Below are 21,480 nucleotides of genomic sequence, written 5' to 3' on the forward strand. Positions count from 1 at the left end.
TGGAGTCTGCCCCACATGTGGCCCACGATGTAAAATTAGTTTTACATCCCTGCTCTATTATCTTTTGTGCAAATTCCACTTTCCTCTTTGTCGCTGTGGCAGTCCAGCACCGAAGCCTCGTCTGAGCAGCAGTAACTCAGTACCAAACCTTGCAGTTGCCTGGCCTGACAGAAATGATGCTGCCTGGAAACAGGGCCAGCCCCAGAGGTCTTTTCCCTCCAGAGAGGTCTGTTTGCTATGCTCAGCCTGTGGGTTGCTGCCTGAAGGGTTTTTCAACCTAGCTCATCCTCTGGGTCAAACTTCTGAACTGGTCTTCAGTGCTCCCTGGCTCAGGCTGACCCACAGAAATGCTCCTGTGCATTGCCCCATGACCAGATCGACTCACTGAACACTCATCAGCTTTGTCTGGACTTGTTTGCTTTATACACCTGTGGCCACAGAAGTGACTGGAACACCTGAATTCAAAGATTCGGATGGATGAGTCAATACTTTTGGCAGTATATTGTATGTGCCACTGTGGATTTTGCAACTTTTATTCATTCATTTTCAACCCTAATTACATGTTAGTTTTCATTTACTTTGTTTTTGTCTGTGAGTCCTGTGTTTGGGTCCTTTTTGCCACCTCTGTCACAGGAATAGACAAATCTTCCTCACTTCAAAGGTTACACTGAATCGCTGCACCATCATGGTATATATCTGTATAACGACAAAAGTAAAACTCAGCCCAGTTAAACTTAGGCTGATATCTTTTCAACATAATACATGGGCCTTTACATGTGTATATATAACAGGTTTATCTGTTGTTTTGACAGGATAAACCTTCAGCACTCCGTCTCCTCAAAGCAGCTCTGGTGCCACTCAGGTCTCTAACCTTCATCCATAATTGATGGTTAGGCCTTGTAATGTTTATGGCCAACTGTTATCCAGGCTGAATAATTAAAAGCAGTTTTCCTTTCCACTGCCATACAGTATATACTTTGGTAATTTACATAATTGGTCAGATGCAAAAGGAGGCTTCCTACTAAATAATGGCCTGTTATGCAGGACTTATGAATGCAGCAGCTGGTGATGGTACAAAGCACAAAGTCTCTCAGCTGGCCAAGCATTCATGATGCTCATCTGGGCGTACCTTCCCCAAAGTGAAGTCATGTTTTTCACTGTGTGCTCCCAAAACTCTCAAATAATTTTGCAATGTCATTTCAAGTGAGGCTGTTCTGGAAGTTTTCATTCCAGAAAATTCACACAGAGCCTTTCTTCAGTTTCTTCGCTTGATCTGTGCCAGATGTTCCTCTCACCCTTGATTTTCTACTCTTTCAGTCCGGCAAATAAAAAAATACTGCTTGCCACAGCGACAGTCTTAGTGTTGCAATGCTTACTTTTTTTTCTCTGATTTTTGGTCACAATGGAGAGACAGAGGGTGTAGAGGAGGAGGAGGATGTTAGTTAGAGCAGTGGATCTTTGAGCTTTCTTACTGAGACGCTGGAAACATTCAGTAAAATTCCTCTGTGGATAGACCGCAGCGGTTTAACAACAGCTGGATCTTTTTGGTCAAGTGACGCACACTGGAGCTGAAACGCTGTGCAGACAGACACATATTGTGTAAAAACCAAAGAGACACTTAGCTCATTAAAGCTGGATAAAAACTATCATCCTTTTGTCAACAAGAATACAGATTTCCTGTGGTAGCCTCCACATCACCGCTCCCCCCGGTAAAAACAGAGCTTGCAGCCAGCTGTTTGCTGTCCACGTGGTTTGGAGGAAAATGGTGTATCCTCACATCTCGCCATGGCTAATTTTCGCAACCCTCCCAGGCGCTGTATTTACATCTGGAATAACATCCCCACAAATGTCAGTGTAGTTAGAAGGGTGGAGGCTATCATTCTACACCTATTGGAGACTGAATGAAGCTTGATTGCACTATTAGAGGGTAAGATCATTTCCACCTCAGTGTTTCGAGTTCCTAAAAGTGGATCATAAATTAAAATTATTGGGCAGAATTCTTGCTAAATTGTGGTAATTACTGAACCATGTGAAACAGCAATCCGAGCTCAGCTTTACCTGCAGGCTCACACATCTCTGTTCTGAAACCTTTTACTGAGGTTTAAGTTGGGGATACATTTTTGCAATCTATCCCCAACTTAAACAGCCCACATATGCCCTCTCATCTCGTAATCCTATGACATTTACTCAACACCGATATCCAGGACTAGGACTCAAATCTGACACTGCCAATCTCAGCTCTGAGCAGCCAGCCAGCATTATTATTAATCACTTTACCATCTACTCTACATATCTCAAGGTCTTACTCTTATCTAATGTGGAATTCAGTTGCGAGTGAGGGCACGAGGACAGAACAAACGACACCCTGTGGAAGACAGCCAGAAATGAATAAAAAGTAATGATTAAATGCAGAGTGTTGTATAAACACATAAGAACAGAATGAAAACCAGAATCCTGTCTGTGTACACATGCAAGGAACTGGGATTGTTCTCAGTGTACTTATTAAAACAGGCAACATAGACAAAAGCAACACGTAAGAAGAAGCGCAACCTGTGTAAAATAATCAGCATTATATAATGACAGTTTAGATACCAAAATCAAGGTTGTGAAGCCTTTGAACTTCTATATGTGACACTGGACTATACAAATTCTGCAAGTTCTTCCTGGACAACTTGAAACATCCGTTTAAAGAACTAACAGGTAAGTGATCTCAGAGTTAACTGACACACTTTTGGACAGTGACTGTAGACTTGATGTGTAGTATTTATGAGAGAGATGTTCACACTGTAAAGCTCTCCGGTTTACATTTCTGGAAGACGTGTAAATACTTGATCTGACGTTCTGTGTGTACTTCAAAGGAACCTTTTAAGAAATGTGAATTACTGCCATCTTGTGGTATTGGAAGTCAAAGGAATCTGCGCTTTCTTTATTTCGTATTTATCTACATACATAGTCCACAATGTTGTCAAATAAATCTAAACATTAAAAATACTTTTAACAAAATGTTAAAACCCCGCAACCATCAGGTTTTACCTTTGGAGGAAAAAGAAAACAAATATAGACTTTTGTTAGTAACTCTGGAGTTAATCTTCCATTATCATTTCATTATATGTTTGTTTATGATGTTTATCTAAAAAAGTATTAGACGTTCAATCAAATATACAGAGGATATACGGAGGCTTAGCAACTAATGCTCGGCTGAGGTAACAAGCGATGCACGACGGTGACGTAGTATAAGTTGTCGTGGCCGAGTGGTTAAGGCGATGGACTAGAAATCCATTGGGGTCTCCCCGCGCAGGTTCGAATCCTGCCGACAACGTGACTCTGTTTTTGTCCGATCTTTATCTACATAAACTACGTTATGGTGGCGGCCATGTCTGTTGCAAAAAAGCTACATTCAGAACTTTCCCTGTGCTACTGTGCTAAATATCTTGAATGGTGCTGCACAGTATTATGCTTACATCAGGTATTTTCCTGAATGGCAGCCACAAGATTAGGTAGAGCTGCAAATCATTCCAGCTGGATTCATTTTGTGTAGATTCCCACATACCTAAAAACATTTATTGTCCACAGCCCTGAGGAGAAGGAGTCTTTTAGTGAAATTATTCTTCTTTGAAGGAGAACATCAGAAAACAGCAAGGGCATTAGGGCACTGCTGAAACATTAAATGAACACCAGTGACTAACCAATGTATGTGTATATATTGAAATATAAACATACTCATTTGTAAATTTGGGCTATATGTTTGTGTGTGTCATCTGTTTAGAAGGTCTAGGCTAGCTTTCTTCTGTATAGCCTTAATGGCACATCCTGTTCTTTAAATCATATTTCAGGTTGTTGTGTCAGTACATAGTAGGTGTAAAGTATTTATTTACTATTTGAAATCATGACACTAAAATTCCTATTTACAAGGGAGCAGAATTCTGAAATGTTAAATTATTTAGCAGATCTCAGGGACACATGGATCATCCATGTGTCCCTGAGATCTGCTGAATACAGTCGAGGCTATCCTTTCTCAAAGGGATCTGCTGATAAAGTGCTCAAGTTTTCTCATGACAGCAGTGTGCTGGTGATGGATTCAGAGTTTCTTCCTGTTATGAGAGCTAACACAATGCATTTCTTATGCCTCAAATGAGAAATGTAATCATGTCACTTGCTGTTTTCCTCTCATCTTTTATTGTATTGCATTAGATACTCTCCTTATGTTCATGGGTCAAAGGAACCCAACATATAAGCTGCCACATCATTTCTGCAGTTTAAGATGCACAACAAATAAGAGAGATGGGATCACTGACCTATGTGGATCAGACTTGTTTGTCCAGCACATCCCACAGATGCTCAATTGGATTTCAACTGTGGAGAATTTGGAGGCTGAGTCAACACCTCAAACTCATTGTGGTGCTCCTCAAACCACAGCCATCAGGGAATACTGTGTCCATGGCAAGGTGTATGTGCTCTGCAACAATGGTTTGGTAGGTGTCAAAGTAAAATCCATATGGTTGACAGGACCCAAGGCTGGCCTCCTGATGGCTGGCCTCCTTTAGTGCATCTTGGTGCCAGGGGTTCCCCAGGTAAGCAGTGCAACCATCCAGGTTGATGTAAAAAAGAAAGTGATTCTTTAGACCAGGCCACCTGGTCCATCATTTCTCTGTGGTCCAGTCCTCATATTCACGTGCCCATTTTTGGCGCTACTGTTGGTGGACATGAGTCACCATGGGAACCCTGACTGCTGTGCAGCTATGCAGCCCCATACTAACAAACTGTGATGCACTGTGTATTCTGACTCTTTTCTATCAGAATTGCCATGACACTTTTCTGCAATTTGACCTTTAGCAGCTTGTTTGTTGGATCACAGCACAGAGGCCAGCCTTGGGTCCCCATGAGCATCAGTAAGCTTTGTCCACCCATGACCCTGTTGCTGGTTCACCACTGTTCCTTCCTTGGACCACTTTTCGTAGATTGTGACCCCTGCAGACTGACATGTGACTTAATGTTTTGCATAAGAGTAACTGTTCTGCTCTCTCTGGCATTATATATATGCAGCTCTAAAGCTTCATACAGGTGAGTTACATTCAGACTGCCATAGCTTTAACTTGTTTGAGGGGCTGGGACATATAAGCATGCTTGAGTGATCAGAATAAAAGCATTTCTGAAGTAATAAAGGTCTGATGTAATGATGGGAGAAGATTATGAAATTAGATTTAAGGAATATCCCCTTATTACACATATTGTCTTATCTTTGATATAAAATGACTTTCTTCCATTATTGTTCTTTGGAAAAAGAGAGCTGCGATGGCCGGGAATCGAACCCGGGTCAACTGCTTGGAAGGCAGCTATGCTTACCACTATACCACCATCGCCTGATGCACATCTGGAATCAGGCTTCTGTTCAGGCAGCATTTCAGCCGGGGCTTTACACAGCTGAGAGAGGAGGGGAGTGGAAAAAAGGAGGAACAAAGCAAGAGAAGAGAAGTGAAGTGTTGAGTGATGCTTGCTTCAGTTAGAAACCAAAATCTTCTCTCACATCCTACTAATCCTGAAGTGCTCACTCACCAAAGTAGCTGCCTAGGTGGAAAAAGTAGTCTTTCTTTACTTAGGAGAAGTACAGTAACCTGTGTTAAAAACACTCTGCTAAAAGTTGAATCTATTGTATCTATTGAACTTCTTTACTCAAGTAAAAGTGAAAATGTACCACCTCTGAAATGTACTCAAAGTAAAAAGTAAAAATATGTCTTGACTGATTTCTGTTCTCCACACTGACAGTACACTGATTATGCTGTCTTTATACTTTGCTTGTGATGTCTGTGGACGTTCCAGGTATTTAATTCCTAGTGGGGCGCTTTGCCCTTTGGAGATGGTCTTGAGTTGTTACATGAACCAAGGTGTGAACCAGATTCTTACTCTGGATGGCATTACCTTGGCCTCCAGTAACGCTGTGAGGAACCTTGGAGTCATTTTTGACCAGGACATGTCCTTCAACGCACATATTAAACAAATATGTAAGACTGCTTTCTTCCATTTGCGCAACATCTCTAAAGTTAGAAATATCCTGTCTCAGAGTGACGCTGAAAAACTAGTTCATGCATTTATTACTTCCAGGCTGGACGACTGTAATTCATATTATCAGGATGTCCAAACAACTCACTGAAAAGCCTTCAGCTAATCCAAAATGCTGCAGCAAGAGTCCTGACAGGGACTAGAAAGAGAGAGCAGATTTCTCCTGTATTGGCTTCCCTTCATTGGCTTCCTGTTAAATCCAGAATTGAATTCAAAATCCTGCTCCTCACATACAAGGTCTTAAATAATCAGGCCCCATCTTATCTTAGTGACCTTGTAGTATCATATCACCCTATTAGAGCACTTCGCTCTCGCTCTGCAGGCCTACTTGTTGTTCCTAGAGTATTTAAAAGTAGAATGAGAGGCAGAGCCTTCAGTTTTCAGGCCCCTCTTCTGTGGAACCAGCTTCCAGTTTGGATTCGGGAGACAGACACTATCTCTACTTTTAAGATTAGGTTTAAAACTTTCCTTTTTGCTTAAGCATATAGTTAGGGCTGGACCAGGTGACCCTGAATCCTCCCTTAGTTATGCTGCAATAGACGTAGGCTGCCGGGGGATTCCCATGATGCATTGAGTTTTTCCTTTCCAGTCACCTTTCTCACTCACTATGTATTAATAGACCTCTCTGCATTGAATTATATCTGTTATTAACCTCTGTCTCTCTTCCACAGCATGTCTTTATCCTGTCTTCCTTCTCTCACCCCAACCGGTCGCAGCAGATGGCCGCCCCTCCCTGAGCCTGGTTCTGCCGGAGGTTTCTTCCTGTTAAAAGGGAGTTTTTCCTTCCCACTGTCGCCAAAGTGCTTGCTCATAGGGGGTCATATGATTGTTGGGTTTTTCTCTGTATCTATGAAGCGCCTTGAGGCGACTTTTGTTGTGATTTGGCGCTATATAAATAAAATTGAAGTGAATTGAAAAAAGAGAGCTGCGATGGCCGGGAATCGAACCCGGGTCAACTGCTTGGAAGGCAGCTATGCTTACCACTATACCACCATCGCCTAGTGCACGTCTGGAATCAGGGTTTTCTTCAGCCAGCGTTTCAGCCAGGTCTTTAAACAGCTGAGACAGGAGGAGACTGGAAAATAGGAGGAGCAAAGTAGCCAACGAGGCAAGAGAAGAGAAGTGAAGTGTTGAGTGATGTTTACATCAAGAAAAGAAAAGATGAAAACTAGTTTTATTAAAATCCACTAGATTGTGCATCTTACCACACATCCCCTTAATGATTTTGGTGTGTTCTCTCCAAAGCTCTCTCCTTGGCTGGGAAACAAACCCACATCACACACTGGGAAGGCAGCTATGCTCGCCACTATACAGGCACCGCTTTGAATACATCTAAAACTTGCCTGCTGACTCAGCAGTGTGGCCTCCATGTGCGACTACATCTGGGCAGAGAGGAGAGTTTAAAAGAAGGTAGGAGAAGGAAAAGAGTGCATCAGTTAATACGTGTCTCTTTCTCTTCATTGTGATGACAACTGAGCCCCCTTTTCCAAACATTTAATCCACTATTAATATTATTATAATCTGAAAATACCTGCTTCCAAAGCTGTAGTCCACTCTTTCAACAGTCAATTTGCAGAGTGTTTAGTTTTGCCTACAGAAAGGGAGTTGTTTGTAAAGGGTAACTTTGAGTGCATATGTAAGCAAAAGAAACATAACATGAGAACTGTAGTACATGAGATCTAAGTAACAGCCACTTACTCCACACTATATATTATATTGTCTTATCTCTGATATAAATTGCCTTTCTTCCATTATTATTCTTTGGAAAAAGGAAACTGCGATGGCCGGGAATCGAACCCGGGTCAACTGCTTGGAAGGCAGCTATGCTTACCACTATACCACCATCGCTTGATGGACAAGTTGGAATCACATGAACCATGACCATGAACACCACAGCTGCTGTGCACCAGTTCAACACAGTGCTTTACTTTAAATCCATCACAGTACAGTAAACTAACCTGTTTATCCTGCACTAACCTGCAGAGGATCTTCAGGCAACATTTCAACAACAAAGCATCCCCCACTTTCCTTTGATCAAATCCCACTGAACATCCTTACCTTAAATCTAACCTCTCTTCTTCCTCTCCTGTCTTTCTTATCTTTCTCTATGCAGCACATTCATGGAGAGAGCCTGGTCAGTCCTCTGTGTACGGCTTGTTTAGTGAGTCCCAAATACACAACAGTGGCAGTATAGGTTAAAATTTTACAGTTTTATTATTGTTTACTATTGCTGGGGGTTGCTGACAACTTTCTGAGTGGGAAATCTGAGTTGAAGGGACATTCCAGAATCAAATTCTGACTGGGAACTCCTGACTTATTCAGGAACGCATCATAAAAGCCATTTAGAGCCACTAGAGGCTAAATGTTGTCAGCATTAACGGAAACAAGTAACATTACTGCTTAAGTTAAAAACAAAACAAACAAAACATGGACATGTTATCAAAAATATATGTGGACAATTTTGACAAATACAAAAAAAGGAAATGCCATTTTAAATGATATATATACTTTGATTGGGAATGGAGGCCGTACTGCTTTTTAAATCGTTTAAATGTCTTAGCCAATTACGGTAGAGCATGACAAACCTAAAGTGTTCTGACTGCCGTGGAGCCCCGTAACACTCACACTCGTTGCACTGCCTCATCTTACTAACAGATGTCACCGTCGAGTCATTTCAAGCAGTTATTCGATAATTTATTCTTAAAACTATTTTTTCTTTATAAATATATTTTCATATTTAAGTGCCTGTTACTGTGCTTATAATATTACGACCCCTCGTTGTCACTGGTAAAACTGACAAGGCAGCAGCCACTGACTGAGAGCGATTCACGTTCTGTAACTAAAATATGTAAAATATGTTTATGTTACTATTCAAAAGAGCAAGGCACAAAACAGGACGTTGAAAAGAAGAGCGCTGTGGCAGATTACAGTCGATTACAGCATATTACATGAAGTTAAATATCTGCTGGTGTAAAACACACTTTAAGTATACTTTAATGATTATTTCTTTAATACACAGGATGCGTTCAACAGCTGGCCTCACGGTCGTTTTGCAACAGGGGATGTAGCTCAGTGGTAGAGCGCATGCTTTGCATGTATGAGGCCCCGGGTTCAATCCCCGGCATCTCCAGACTTTTAAAGTGCTGCTTTGCAGCATGTCGGATTCTCAGTAAGGTAGTACACGTAGACGTGAAACGTGTGGTGTGTGGAGGTAAAAACAACGTATCCACAGTCAGTAGTGCTGCCGTCTTTGTACGCTGGTAGGTAAAATATTTGAAGACAAACATTAGATCTAATCACAGTCTTAACCACTTTTTAAAGCATTTTTGTTTTCATTTTCTCTAAAAACTTTGAAGAAGCCATAAAAGCTTCCATGCTTATGTGCAGATCAATAATATTTTTTGCCACTTCATGTCCTGACTAGTTTTCCTCCCTCGCTGAACTCTAATAAGTCTGCAAGCTTTGCAGTGTATATGAGGAACAGACGTGGAGAGGGCAGCAAATCAAGTCTATGCTTCTTTCTTGCAGCATTACACGTTCTCGAGACCAGGAGGCACACGAGGGCACCAAAGAGAAAGAAATCCTGTTTTTTAAGTGTTCAGTGAGCCTACAGCAGCACATGTCGAGATCTCGTTCTAGTACTTATGAAGGCTGCCGGCAGGTGGCAGTATCTGTCTGCAACGCTCAGTGGAAACCGTGACCGTGACAGTAAATACTGCAACTTTCATTTCGGCTTGACAGGCACGTCTCTGGGCTGAGTTCACCGCCCACTCACATGTGACGCTTATAGAAAGAGGAAGAGTGGGCCCGGGCTGCAGATAGGACACAACACTTCACACCACACGGGTTTCCCTGATGCAAATTCAGTAGCAGATACTGCCCATGACTAAATATGAACAAACAAAAGTTGTCTAGTGGCGAACTTTGCTACAACTTGATTCACGTTTGATCTCTGTGATCTAGCTGCTAGATTGGGGAATTCAGGAAAACCCACATGAAGAGGCTTCCAATGAAAAAGCTAGTTTGGGTTTTTTTAAACTTTTTTTTTTATTGCTGTTTACTGCTGAAATATTGTAGAAAATGCGGCATGAGCCTTTCTAGTCATGCAGTTGTGATTCATGTAGAGTGATTAGTGCTGGGTAAATCTGATCAGATTTGCTGAAATGTGGGAAAACTGAGAGTTAGAAAGTCAACTGGGAATTCAAAAGAGTTGTTTCAGTGAGAGAAAGCTGATGTTTCATACTCTGTAATCACCTTTTAATTTTGGTCCAGACTGAAAGGTTTGGACAAGTTTTGCATGTTAGTGCTGTGGGATAGTGCAAATGCTGGTATCAAGCCGATAACCAGTAAATACTAGGTCAGTATTGCTGATACCAACACTGATACCCATACTGATGATCTACAGAGGTAGTGTTTATAAGGGAGAGCGTTGTGTCATGATTTATGGGATAAATCAACACCAATTTGCTAATTCTGAACACATTTTAAAGAGCACTAAATCACTTTGGTTTTTATTTTCCACAATAATAAGGTAATAGACCTTCAGTTGACCCTAACACACCTTCCAGCTGAGTTTTGTTGTTCATGTATTTCAAACATGGGACTTTTGGAGACCCAGGACGTGAATGCTCTAAAGATCTTAAAATCTGGTCTAAAACTTGCTGGAAGTTGGTGCAAAATGCAGAAACGGGAATTGTTCTAGTTAAAGGCCTGGTCGGGGAGTTCTGTAGAGTCGGCAGTCTTTCAATGCCGTTCTGCTAAAGCAGGTGAAAAGGTAATAATATCTCCACATAACCTTCACAATAAAACAGGAAGTAAACCTAAAGGGGGACCAAGAGCAAACTCAAAATGAAAGAAGCAGATAGCGGGGAACAAAGGAGGCACATGAATAAAGACTAACACTCAGAAAAACAAGAACTGAGGATTTACAAGAAAAATGTATGATTCACAATAAGAGGCACAGAAAAAGCAAAAGCTAAGGATACAGGAACCTCAACAAGAGCAGTATGAACTCTGACCTTTCATCTCACGTGAGCAGAGGGGGGTAGAGTAGCCAAAATTGTAATCAAGTAATAGTGGCACTACTTCATGGTAGTTTTACTCAGGTAAAAGTAAAAAGCAGCCATCCAAGAAATTACTTAAGTAAGAGTAAAAACGTTTATCCTCCCGCAGGCCCACCACCCGCAGGAGGCGCCATAGGGGTCGGGTGCATTGTGAGCCGGGTGGCGGCCAGGAGCGGAGGCCCTGGCGGACCGACCCCCGGCTGCCAAGACTGGCAATAGGGACATGGACCTGGGCGCCTCCTGGGCGAGGTGTTCCAGGCATGTCCCACCGGGAGGAGGCCCCGGGGCAGACCCAGGACACGCTGGAGAGATTATATCTCTCGGCTGGCCTGGGAACGCCTTGGTATTCCCCCGGACAAGCTGGAGGAGGTGGCTGGGGAGAGGGAGGTCTGGACCTCTTTGCTTAGGCTGCTACCCCCGCGACCCGACCTCGGATAAGCGGATGAAGATGGATGGATGGATGGATGGATGGAAGAGTAAAAACGTTTTTTGTAAAAAAGGCTACTTGAGTAACTGATCATAGCATCTGATTTAATGTTTAAAAATGAGATAATCAGACAGACAAAAATGTAGTTTCGTGCCTGTTTGGGTATTTTAAAAGCAAAAAAAATACTACTAAATACTATAAATAACATGATTACAAAATAATAAATCTAAGCAGAAGAAACACTTTTCCAAATCATTATTAAACTAATATTTAGAGTAGGTATTACCTATGGTGCTACTTTACTTCTCCAAATGGCACAATAGGCTCAGCAGATAGAATAACATTAAAACAACAAACCTTATGTACGATTGTAGGTTTGTGTCTGTGTCTCATGCATTTTTGGTTAAAACGTGTTTATCATTCATTCCCTGAAGTTACTCACACTGAGTAGAGTCGTCAGAATTTTTTCTCAAGTAAGAATATTACTCAAGTAACAGTTAAAAGCACAGTGTAGTAAAATTACTCCTAAAAGTTATTTTTTTCTAAAAAGTTACTCAAGTAAATGTAGCTACGTAAATGTAATTAGTTACTACCCTTCTCTGCACGTGGGTTATGTGTTATGCTGATGTCATTATTCGAAACTTTGCTAACGTCATGAAGAATCTATGGCAGAAGAGAGGGAAGTGTTTGTTAGACCCCATTTAAACTCTGTTGTATAATCAGAATCTAGGTTTCACTGGTAAATGGGTTGTCTTACCCCCAAAAAGCCAAATAGAAAAGTTGCAACAGAATTACATTCATGATTCCAGTAGACCACCTTGATATTTGAACTAATTACAGTGATCTAAGGATATATGTCATTGGATGTTAAATGTTTCATTGTATCATTTGTTGCATCTCTGATGAAATGCTTGTGTTTTTTCTGCAGATTATTTGCATTTTTCCATTAGTACAGATGTAACATGCAGGTAACATTCAGGTATCAAATGTTAGCGCTAACAGTCATGATTTTAATAAACTGATTCTCAGTAATGCCTCCCGTCTGTTGCTCATTCTAAAAAAAACTGTCAGCCCAGCACCAGGAGCTCCTGCAGACGTGGGACTGGTGACGGTTAACGGTTGTAAGAAAAAGAAAGTAGAGGCAGTCAGCTGACTGAATGTGAAACATACTGACATACTCAAGTTTTGAATTTCATTCACCTTTCCAGGAATCTCCCTTAGTGAGTTCAAAAATGAATAGCAGCTAAAGAGTTATGGCTGCAGTGACATATACACAGACAATTTGGGATTTTTGAGTTCATTGCATTTATTGCAGAATGACATTTTGAAAACTCTTGGTAATTTCTACACTTAATACTAAAGAAAACAGAAGTAAATTATTGTTGCTTTCAGCAGAAACACACACTCGTAAAGTGCCCAAAATGCTGAGTTTATCTTATTTAATTACATGTAAATTTTGTTTCATAATTACAATGTAAAATATTAAATTCAGTGGAATCTGGTCTGGTTTACTTTATATAGATTTGATTTGTACTGTTCACATTTTCCTTTATGATGAATTATTAAATTAAATAAATCTTTGATTTGACAAATTTCAGTTGCATTTTACTTAAAATGACTGCTTCATGTTCATTGAGGGTGCATAATGTTTTTGTTTTAGCGAGGCATGAAATATGGGCTTTCTCTGAGAGTTGGGATCTCAAAAGAGAAGTGAAGCTGCATCCAAGCCTTATATCACCAAGCAATGCAAAGCAATACATTGGTGTAAAGCACGCTGCCACTCCAACAGCGGAGATGTGTTCTCTGGAGTGATGAATCGTACTTCTTCATACTTCATCGTACTTCTTCATCTGGCAATCCAACCTGGGTTTGGCCTGGATTTGGCAATTGCCAGGAGAACACCAAGTGTAGAGTTTGGTGGAGGGGAATAATGGTGTTGGGTTGTTTTTAAGGAGTTGGGCTCAGTCCCTTACTTCCAGTGAAAGAAACTATTAATACTTCAGCATACTGAGACATTTTGGAGAATTTCCCAACTTTGTGGGAACAGTTTGGGGATGGCCGCTTCCTGTTCCAACATGACTGTTTCAGTGCACACAGCAAGCTCCATAAAGACATGTATGAGAAGGGTTGGTGTGGAAGAACTTGACTGGCCTGCACAGAGTCCTGACCTCAATTTTGGTCCAGACTGAAAAGACTGGACTAGTATTGCACATATTGTTGAATGTTTAACTGTATAATTTATTGCATGTTTGTGAAACATAGTGATATACTCAAGTTTTCAGTTTCCTTTCCAGGAATCTCCCCAAGCAATTTCAAAAACGAATAGCTGCTAAAGCTAAGGCTGCAGTGACATACATACAGACCATAGGATTTTTGAGTTTATTGCATTTATTGCAGAATGACACTTTAAAAACTCTGGGTAACTTTTACACTTATTACAAAAGAAAACAGAAATAAATCACTTGCTTTTTTTTCCTTTCAGTATAAAGCAGCGCATGCTTCATCTCAGTGGATGTACAGAACATAAAACAAAATCACTCATCGCATTCATTCCACAGAAGCTTCATTTTGCAAAGCACAGTGTTGCCAAGAATATTCCACAGGAATTAACAGGAGGACGTTCGAAAAGAACTACACATCATACATGTTTACACACATACTTTAAGACACAGCTTACACTTTAAGTAACTCAAATGATACAATAACTTTTTTCAGAAGGTTTTAGGAGAAAAGAAAACAGCGTGCCTTTATCACCATGAACCCAAACTGAAATAAAGTACAAACATCCCACAAAAGAAGTGTGGGAAATTATATGTAGAGTATAATGCTTATTTATTCACAATGCATCCAAACACTGTCCTGCAGCGTTTTCTATTTCAGGCCGAACTGGACCCATTCATTCCAAGTCACACTTGCTGTTTTACATCATTACGAGTCATGTTGGCTATAGCTGTCCACGAGTCTCAGCCATTTATGTGGCTTTAAGAACAGTTCAGCCTTATAAATGGTGTTGTCTGGTCATTTGTTAGCCATACTCTGAGGAAGGCGGCCCAGTCACCAGTTTAGAGTAACCCGACAAGGCCCCTAGGTCAATGTACAGCGAGCCCTTCCTCCTGATGTGTCCAGAACCTTCAGAGTACAGAGAGGATTCTGCAGAGAAGACGAGGTACATGTTAACGTTAAGTAGCCAGCTTATTATTAATAACAAAGAACAAACTGAACTCGGCACTAAAGGCTTTACCCTGCGTGGTGTCGTGGTGCTGGCTCTGCTGCCGTAGCAAGGTGTGGGTGGCCTCTTCCAGGGCCGAGTCAAGACTCCAGCAACGCGGCTGATCCTCTCTAGGAGGGTTGATGGCGTCATCCTTTAGTAGCTCAGATGCCGAGCTCCGCAGCGCAGGGTTCCTCTCTAGGGCTCGCTCCAGGAAGGACCGCATAACTGGGCTGCAGTCCTCCGCAATGTCCTCCAAAGGAGGGGCCTGCTTGTGGATCTGTTTGGAGACAGATAATACAAGACAGTCATTAAAGAAGAGAAAAACAAAGCTAGTACTTCCAAATAACTCAAGAAAAAAACAGCTATGCAGAACCGAAGCTGCCCTTTTTTTTTCAGTGGCCATGTGAGCAGTGGTTTGTAAAAGCAGTATGGTTACAATAAACAGGAACAAGGAGCAGCTGCAAAGCTCAGCCCGTACAAGTGACTTGGCCCTGTAATGCTACTTCTCCATGACGGCAGTTTCAAGTGGAAGTGAGTAAACGGCCAGAGCAAAGAAGCTGATAATCATTTTAAAAACAGAAATGGGACTAGCTAAAATGGAAAGAGCCCATGTAATGGAACGCTTTTAGACGAAACAGTGGTGAATGACTAAATAAGCCACAGGTCACCCACTGCAAACATCCTCTTTATCGCCTGGCAATCTTGACTGCGAAGGGCGTGAGCATGTTGTGTGCGGTAAGTGTGTCACTATTTGACTCGCAGGATACTAACAACACAGGACTGTCTCTGCTGAGGCATGTAACAGAGGCATATGTCTCCAATGGTAATTGGTAACCAAGGAGGATTTATACCTGCAGCTAGGAAAGAGCAACATTAACACTAAAGGAGTTGTTTTTTCTAATTGTCTCTTTCCTTTTAGGTCTGTGTTGGCCCAACATACTCAGTGCTTTCATGCTATTCAGTGTGCACCAGCCACTGAGGTGCAGGTAGCATACAGTGGGGTTGTTGTTGTTTTTTTAAGAGCAATTTTAGGAAAAAAGAAAAATCAAGAAATGAAAACAAACAAAAACAAAATTAAGTGATGTACTAATTTGCTGTGTAATAACTATTTCATGGGAAACCTTTCGCAGTTTATCTACAAACTGATTTACTATCATGCAATCTAGCATTAAGCATAAAGGTCAGCTCATGCTGATGGGAAAGTACTTGGTCATAAATCAGAGCACTGAAACTTAAGAGATACCGACGTTCCCAAATAAGGCAAACATCAGCATCCAACTTTAGGGTCATCAGACGTCTCTGGTGCGCAAATTCAAACATGCCCTTTTCCTCCCAATATCACAAATTCATCCTGTGAGGACCACAAATCTCTGCACCAACCATTCTGGTTGCGTTCATTTCCCTATGATGTGATTTTCATGTGCAGTACTTACAATGTACAGGTAGGATGGATATGCAGTGCGTGGGTATCTCCTGACCCAGGGAGGACTACCGGTCTGCATGTGAATGATGGTGGTGCCCAGGCTGTAGATGTCTGTCTTGGTGCTGTGTCCTCGACACAGAACCAACTCTGGACTCATATACATCTGAAAGAAAGACGGGGGATGTTTAGTGGGTGACTTTTAACATGGCTGCAGATCAGAATGGCAGAGAGAGAGAGAGAGAGAGAGAGAAACAAGTTCCCTTTTTATTCAGTGCGACAGTCAAATTCTCTGTGTCAGCGAGACACAACAAACAGGAAGTGACCTGTTGTTAGTGTAAAAGGGGTTTTCTGCCTGCAACCAAACAAGCAACCTGCAGACCCACGCTGCGCATGAAAAAAGGTAAGGGAAGTGCAGAAGTGTGTTGGCCTTTGGAGGGTGAAAGGTAAACACACCAGAGTTCATCTCTTTGTGTCTTTCTGCTGGAAATTCCAGCTTGCACTCCCATGTTCATGTAACCCTGAGCAGCCCAGCATATTTACAGGCTGTGCCTGTAAATACGCACAGGCTGTGCCTCTCTTATTATTACTCCTGGGTGTCTGCCCTGGGACTTTCCACAAGCACTTGAGAGGCCCGGGGGTGCATGTACACAGAACTATATAGACTGACACACAAGCATGGGAAAGCAAGGACCAGTGGGTGAGAAGTTGTGTGCAAAATCTTCATCCTAAAAAAAAAAAAAACTTAAAGAGCTGAAAGCCCTGAGCATCAGCAAGCTATTAATAGTGGCTGTGAGGCCAATGAGTGCACTGACTGCTCTAAATTAATGCTTGCCAGTCACTGACTCTGTAATCATTTTGGAAAAGCACACAAGTGCTGACAAGTCGTGGGACTAATTTGCTAAAATCCCTAGGGAAGTCTAGTGTGAGTCACGTGTCAACACACGCTCCAGATCAGCAAAAGAAAAGCAAGCATTGATTGGAGAGAGCAATTACTCAAAACAGAAGGCCCGCATTCATTACAGGGCTACACTTACATCTTTTAAGGAGGAGCGGCTTATTTCCTTACCTCTGTTCCTCTCAGATCTCTGGGAATGTATACATCATCTGTCATCTGCACTGTCAGCCCAAAGTCCACTAGGACTGCTTTGTCTGACATCAGGACAATGTTGCTGGCTGTGGAGAGATGAAAAGGAAGGAGGTGTGATTCAAGTTGGTGCTTGAACTGATAAGATTTCAGTTTCAGGTCCACTGAGTCTGTATTGATCTTAAGCATGAAAACGATAAGTAGGTCACAGGCTTTGACAAAGGAAATTGCCACGAAGAGACTCATCCTTGTCCCTAAAATGTCACCAAGGTTTAATTACATATTTTGACTGCAGGCAGGAAATGCTAAGAACCGCAGCTTGTCAGAGGGCCAGAATGGTCATTTTAATAAGTCACTTGCCTCTCTGGACCATAATTGTAACCCTGACTGAGCATGAGAAGCAGGCTGGAATTTCCAGACAGCCAGCGAGCCTTTAAGCAGTGAGGCTGACAGACAGCTCTGCAGAATGCTTTGATCCCAGCAGCACCGCTGTGGTTCCTCAGCTGAGCTCCACCTGCAGTAACCAGGGCGTATTTGTGTGATCTGTCATGATAGCTACCAGTCACTGTGACCAGGCTACCTTTGAAGAATTACTGAAAAAGCATTAGTCAATCTATCAGATTCCTATGATCTGCTTGGTTTGTGGCTGTTCACTGATTCATTCTTTTCAGCGAATTGAGTTATTGAGTTACAAGAGCAATATCCGTCTGTGGCTTGAATTTGACGCATAGAAGATACAAACTGTAATTGCATAATTTCCTGTAACCTATGTACTTGTTCAATACCATGGAGCACATCCATCAAGAGTAAGTGACACACATCTTTTATGCTTACGTTTGATGTCATGGTGAATGACGTTGTGTGAGTGCAGGTACTCCAAGCCCCGCAGGACTTGCTTGGTCACCCAGATGATTTCGAACTCTCTCATCGGTCCGCAGCTGTCCAGTTTCTCCAGCACAGAGCCGCCTTCGCCGGCCTCCATGAACAGGTGGATGCTCTGGTTCCAGAGCAGAACGCCGTACAGCTCGGCGATGTTCTCATGGCGAAAGCGGGCCTGAAACTCTACATCAGCGGCTTTGAAGTTCTCCATGGGGATCTAGCGAGGGAGATAAGACACATGATCACAAATAGCCCACCGTTTTGGGAAACATGTTCATCTTATTTCTTGGAGTGAGTTAAAAGGCTCGGTGACACCATTGCATTTGACTGTTAAATATGAAGCCAATGAGCTAAATGAGACATCCTGGGGACTGCTGGCCAAATGGATCCGTGTTTGCTTACAGTGACAACAAACTGACTTTTCACATTTTGCATTTTTATTGGCAAGGGTGGCTTTATTTAACAGTGCACAGAGGATTTATCAGTTATTGGTAGAGCTAGCTAGCTCGGTAAAATGCATACTTAGATCTGTCCATATATTTTCTTCCACTTCTGTATTGTGGTTTATCTGGAGCCCATCCCAACTCCACACAGAAAGGCCCCAGCCGGCCGGTGGATTTGAACCCAGGAATCCACAGTGCTAACCACCACACAGTGTGAGAGCAAAATGTGCTACTTACATATAAAATGCTGAAGTTTTGGACCCTGCCTCAAGTGGCGATTTAAGGAACTACAATTAATGGTTCATTTTTATTATAATTATTGTTTTTTTACCCTGACAGCCTAATCGGGTAGTTCAGCTCAGTTAGTTCTGCAAATAAAATATACATTTAATACATACTTCACAAGGACACTGACTCTTTCTGTATTTAACAGATTAGCTGACATAGTAACATACTGTTATCCTGTTTTTTGTGCTTTAAGAAATCTATTGTTATTAGTTTGTCAGTGATAATTTTAAAGTTGTTTCTTTAAAGAAATAATTTCTCAGTAATTATTATCTGATGATGGCATTGTTTTAAGCAGATAAGGACATCCTAACTCCAAGCCCTTATTGCAAACTATTTCCAGTAAATCCTTCACAGCAGCGTGAAAAAAACAGCACTGTGTCAACATAGTATTCTGACGATAACACCTGACTAGAGAGGAAAGTACTCCTTCCTCATTTGTCAATATTTTCCATACAACAGCGTAAGCACGCTGCCTCCCTCCCTCCTCTTTCTCAAGCATAGGTCTGCCCAGATAGAAGCAGCATGTGTGGTTTTTACATGTGTCTTTAATGAATCTGACCCTGTCACAAACATCCAGAGGAGCTGTGGGAAGTTATTGTTGAAATTCCAGTCTTACATTAATCCCAGCCCATGTTGTAAGTTTGTTACAAGAACAAATAGTTCTTCATTCAGCAACCCTGTTCCTCTTTCACTCAGTAAACATAGCAAATGTCACGCTGGCACCAACAATCTTTGTACAAACAGAGGAGTAATTGGACTGCGAACAAGCAGTATTTGGCAGGTTAAATATTTGGCACGCAGGTCAAGAGCTGTCGAGAAGTCAAGCACAGGCGGGATTTCTAGTCACCGATCAGGAAGACTCACCAGTTTGCAGGCCATTCTCTTCCTGGTGGTGATGTCCTGAGCCAAGTGGACTTTCCCAAATGAGCCCTTAGGCACGAGGCCAGACCCATGATTCTTGTAGGTCAATTTCCATGGAAACAGGAGAACGTCCATGTTAATCTGGTAGCGGCCTTTTTTCACAGCCATGTCCTTCTATTTGTTTTTAGGAAGGAAAAAAAAAAAGAAAATTATGCAAGTTTTTCTAGGCTGACCACATCAACTAAACATTCAGGTTATGTTGAAGATTAAAAAAAAGAAAAAAACAACAAGATTCTCACCTTATTTAGGAGGACTCCCATTTCCTCTGGCAGGTTTGGCAAGGCTGCCGTCTGCATGCTGGACAGGAGGTTGACAAAGGACAGGACCTCTGTCACAGTCCCATATCGAACTCCATTAGCGTAGTCCTTCTGCTCACTCCCCAAAACCACCACCTCCCCTGCCTCCTCATTCTCATCCATCTCCTCCTGGGAAAGTCCTTCTTCGTCTTCTAACGACAAGATTTCTTCTTCCTCCTCTTCCTCGAGCCGATATAGAGTCTCTGCAGCGTTAATAATGTCCTCTAAATTCATGTGAGTCAAGAGCAGTTCTATTCCCGAGTCATATTTGTAATCCATGTTAATGCACCGTTTGTCCAGCTCCATCTAAAATCAAACATCAGGAGGTCAGTGTGGGGACTGTTTCCGTGCTGACTTGAATTGTATAAGCAAGCGGATCGTTCATGACTGGGAAGGTTCACGTGGGGAGCAGGACGTGCAGTGAAACTACACTTAAGAAGTGAAGCTTTGATACAGCTGGCTGAACACACAGCTGGGAGGGGCTTCACAGGGCTGTTTTCCAAGCAAAAGAAGGGAGTTTCGCAGTAAAGCTGGGAAGCCCCCCCAGGAAAGCTTGAACCTTATTATACATTTATAAAACAACAACTGCCCATTATTATAACTATTATTAGCATTATGATGCTGCGATAAAGAGTTCAGCTCACATTACTCGATGCAAATCATACACATGTGCATTAATGCAAACCCCATGCAACATTTGAAATAAATACATAAAAAATAAACCGTATTACGATCCAAACATGCAAATTTAGAATAGGTGCCTAGAAAAATAAAACAAACAAACAAACAAAAAACAGTAGCTGTAGAGCTATAACTAGCTATCTGCCAAATATTCAGCTGCTTAAAGAAAAATAGAGTTTCGCTGAATAACAGGAGTTACTTCTTTGAGTGACAGAAACCACGCGTTACCTGCCTTATGAAATTGAGTCGGAAGCTTAAGCGCACCGTCGTGTCTTCATTGTGGCGCCCCGCAGACTGTCTGATGTATGAAGCTTCGTGGATTGTGTTTAGAACGAAGTAAACACAGGAAGTGTGGCGTGTCTGTGGAGGTGGAGTACCTCTTTAGTGTCAGCTGCCAGCAGCTCTCTCTCGCTGTCTTTGTAGGTTTCGTTTTCCCTTTTCTTGTTTCCTCAAATGAAAAAACACAACAAAAAAATAAAAAATAAAAAAAACGAAAAGCTTTCAGGACTGTTGGGTGCTTTCCTATCGGGAGACGTGTCTCGTTTAATGTACGATGCATAATATATCACCAACACTGAAGCTTATTCGTAGTAAATAAAATAAAAACAAATTTCAATTCAATTTCAAATTTGATACCTTTAAAAGACGTTACAGAGTCAGCCCAAAGAAATCGGATGATAGTTTTTTTAAACACTAGAAAGTGTCTT

General features: G+C 41.7%; 1 protein-coding gene and 5 non-coding genes across 7 annotated transcripts; 2 read left to right on the top strand and 4 right to left on the bottom strand.

The window, feature by feature from the left end:
• The first annotated feature begins 3,237 nt into the window (after window positions 1-3,237).
• Window positions 3,238-3,319, top strand: trnas-aga. Its single transcript has one exon. It is a non-coding gene; the product is annotated as a tRNA-Ser (tRNA).
• Window positions 3,320-5,288: 1,969 nt separating this feature from the next.
• On the bottom strand, window positions 5,289-5,360 carry trnag-ucc. The gene has a single exon. It is a non-coding gene; the product is annotated as a tRNA-Gly (tRNA).
• A 1,623-nt stretch (window positions 5,361-6,983) lies between these two features.
• On the bottom strand, window positions 6,984-7,055 carry trnag-ucc. The gene has a single exon. It is a non-coding gene; the product is annotated as a tRNA-Gly (tRNA).
• Window positions 7,056-7,833: 778 nt separating this feature from the next.
• trnag-ucc lies at window positions 7,834-7,905 on the bottom strand. The gene has a single exon. It is a non-coding gene; the product is annotated as a tRNA-Gly (tRNA).
• Window positions 7,906-9,115: 1,210 nt separating this feature from the next.
• Window positions 9,116-9,187, top strand: trnaa-ugc. The gene has a single exon. It is a non-coding gene; the product is annotated as a tRNA-Ala (tRNA).
• Window positions 9,188-13,912: 4,725 nt separating this feature from the next.
• Window positions 13,913-21,182, bottom strand: map3k8 (mitogen-activated protein kinase kinase kinase 8). 2 transcript variants are annotated; one of them, XM_040018797.1, is made up of 8 exons: window positions 21,006-21,182; window positions 20,036-20,398; window positions 19,740-19,910; window positions 18,100-18,361; window positions 17,248-17,354; window positions 16,192-16,344; window positions 14,789-15,035; window positions 13,913-14,697 (listed from the first exon to the last, which is right to left on the bottom strand). In XM_040018797.1, the coding sequence occupies exons 2-8, from the start codon at window positions 20,396-20,398 to the stop codon at window positions 14,573-14,575; spliced, it is 1,428 nt and encodes a 475-aa protein (XP_039874731.1). In that variant the 5' UTR covers window positions 21,006-21,182; the 3' UTR covers window positions 13,913-14,572. The 2 variants fall into 2 exon arrangements, with proteins under 2 accessions (XP_039874731.1, XP_039874732.1); XM_040018798.1 differs by having other exon boundaries at window positions 21,002-21,182.
• Between the last annotated feature and the right edge of the window lie 298 nt (window positions 21,183-21,480).

The sequence above is a fragment of the Simochromis diagramma genome, unplaced genomic scaffold (genome assembly GCF_900408965.1).
Source record: "Simochromis diagramma unplaced genomic scaffold, fSimDia1.1 OVJJ01000717.1, whole genome shotgun sequence".
In the NCBI taxonomy this organism is placed as follows: Eukaryota; Metazoa; Chordata; class Actinopteri; order Cichliformes; family Cichlidae; genus Simochromis; species Simochromis diagramma.

Coding starts and splice junctions, on each gene's coding strand:
- map3k8 (XM_040018797.1), bottom strand. CDS start 20,398: ATGGAGCTGGACAAACGGTGCATTAACATGGATTACAAATATGACTCG. Junction 19,911..20,035: donor TGGGAGTCCTCCTAAATAAG/GTGAGAATCTTG, acceptor AAAAACAAATAG/AAGGACATGGCTGTGAAAAA. Junction 15,036..16,191: donor ATCCATCCTACCTGTACATT/GTAAGTACTGCA, acceptor GTCTCCAAACAG/ATCCACAAGCAGGCCCCTCC.